The sequence below is a fragment of the Palaemon carinicauda genome, chromosome 11, assembly GCF_036898095.1.
Source record: "Palaemon carinicauda isolate YSFRI2023 chromosome 11, ASM3689809v2, whole genome shotgun sequence".
NCBI lineage: Eukaryota > Metazoa > Arthropoda > Malacostraca > Decapoda > Palaemonidae > Palaemon > Palaemon carinicauda.
Window position 1 is genome coordinate 56,955,618 of NC_090735.1, and position 1,818 is coordinate 56,957,435.

The 1,818-nt window shown below is 32.5% G+C and overlaps 1 protein-coding gene across 4 annotated transcripts in view; it reads left to right on the plus strand.

Annotated features, from left to right (window-relative positions):
* Window positions 1-1,539, plus strand: part of Nos (Nitric oxide synthase) — a 58,501-nt gene extending 56,962 nt beyond the window's left edge. For all 4 annotated transcript variants that reach the window (XM_068383036.1, XM_068383037.1, XM_068383038.1 and 1 more), the window contains one exon: window positions 1,122-1,539. In XM_068383036.1, the coding sequence (XP_068239137.1) occupies window positions 1,122-1,364 (243 nt within the window). In that variant the 3' untranslated portion in view covers window positions 1,365-1,539. The remainder of the gene's footprint in view (window positions 1-1,121) is intronic.
* Window positions 1,540-1,818: the final 279 nt, after the last annotated feature.

Sequence of the window (1,818 nt, forward strand, 5' to 3'; positions counted from 1 at the left end):
TCCAGTTCCCCTCTACAGTTTATTATTATTATTATTATTATTATTATTATTATTATTATTATTATTATTATTATTATTATTATTATTATTATTATTATTATTAATTGCAAAGCTACAACAATAGTTGAAAAAGCAGGATCCTATAAACACAAGGTCTCCAACAGGAAATGATAGCCCAATGAGGAAAGGAAATAAAGAAGTAAATAAACTACAAGAGAAATAATGAACAATAAAAGATGAAATTTGTGTTAAGAGCAGTAACAACATTAAGATAAATCTTTCGTGTATAAAGTGTAAAAATATCCTCGAGTGTACTCTCAAGCAAGAGAACTTCACCCCAAGACATTGGAAGACCATGATACAGAAGCTATGGCACTACCCAAGACTATAGAATAATAGTTTGATTTCGGTGTGTCCTTCTCCCAAAAGAGCTGCTTACCATAGCTAAAGAGTCTCTTCTGCCCTTATCAAGAGGCAAGTAGCCACTGAACAATTATAGTACAGTAGTTAATCCCTTGATCAAAGAATTGTTTGGTAATCTCAGTGTTGCTAGGTATATGAGGACAGAGGAGAGTTTGGAAAGAATAGGCCAGACTATTCGGTCTGTGTAGGTAAAGGAAAAAGGAGCCGTAACCAAAGAGAGGTATTCAATACAGCACTGTCTGATCAGTCAAAGGACCCAATAGCTCTCTAGCGGTAGTATCTCTACAGATGGCTGGTACCCTGTCAAAATTGCTACCTATTATTATTATTATTATTATTATTATTATTATTATTATTATTACTATTATTAGCTTGAAAAAGCAGTATGCTATAAGCCCAAAGGCTCCAACAAGGAAAAATAGTCCAACGAGGAAAGGTGATAAGGAAATAAATAAACTGCAGAGAAATAATGAATATAAAATATCTTAAGATCAACATGGCCGTCAACATGGTCTGCATCAGTAATTGAGAATTTCCTTCGAATTATCATTATTATTAGAATGATTTTTATTATGGAAATTATCAAAATTACTATTATTAATATTTTTAGAATTATTATTATTATTAGAATTATTATCCCTAAAATCATTATTATTGAAAGATATTATAGTTATCACATATCCCATTTCCTTTTTTAGGATGAAAACAGATACCACGAAGACATCTTCGGCATCACGTTGAGGACGGAAGAGATTCATCGCCAGAAGAGAGAAAGCGCGAGGGTGAGGATGTCGTCCATACAGCAGGCAGGACCGGCCACGCCCACTCTAACTCAAGGAGGAGCCTCTTTCACATCTTTAGCCTCGGGAGGAGGAGGGGGAGCAAACTCCCCCATGCCCATCTGCGCAGAGGATGGGCCGAATATCCCGGGGAATGAATAGGGAAGGCCCCGGGGGCAGATCGGCTTTGGCAATACCTACTTCCTCTCCTCCTTTAAACGATTTTCAAAGTTGTTCAATGCGTACTTGCCCAACAATACCAAGCTCACTTAAATGACCTTAGGCAGGTGTCTATAATGGTGTTAGGTACATAATTCTAGTTAAAAATGTTTTATATATATATATATATATATATATATATATATATATATATATATATATATATATATATATATATATATATATATATATATATATATATATATATATATATATATTAATGTCTTTACTTTTTTTTCCTTTGGAGTATATTTATTAAACCTAAAACATCAGTTTGTTATTTTAAAATGCAAGGTGGGATATTTTTATAACTAACCTATGTTAGACTTTTTATATATTCGTTAAATTAATGTTGTAATTTCATTTCAATTTAAAAATTTGTAATTTTCTAGATGTC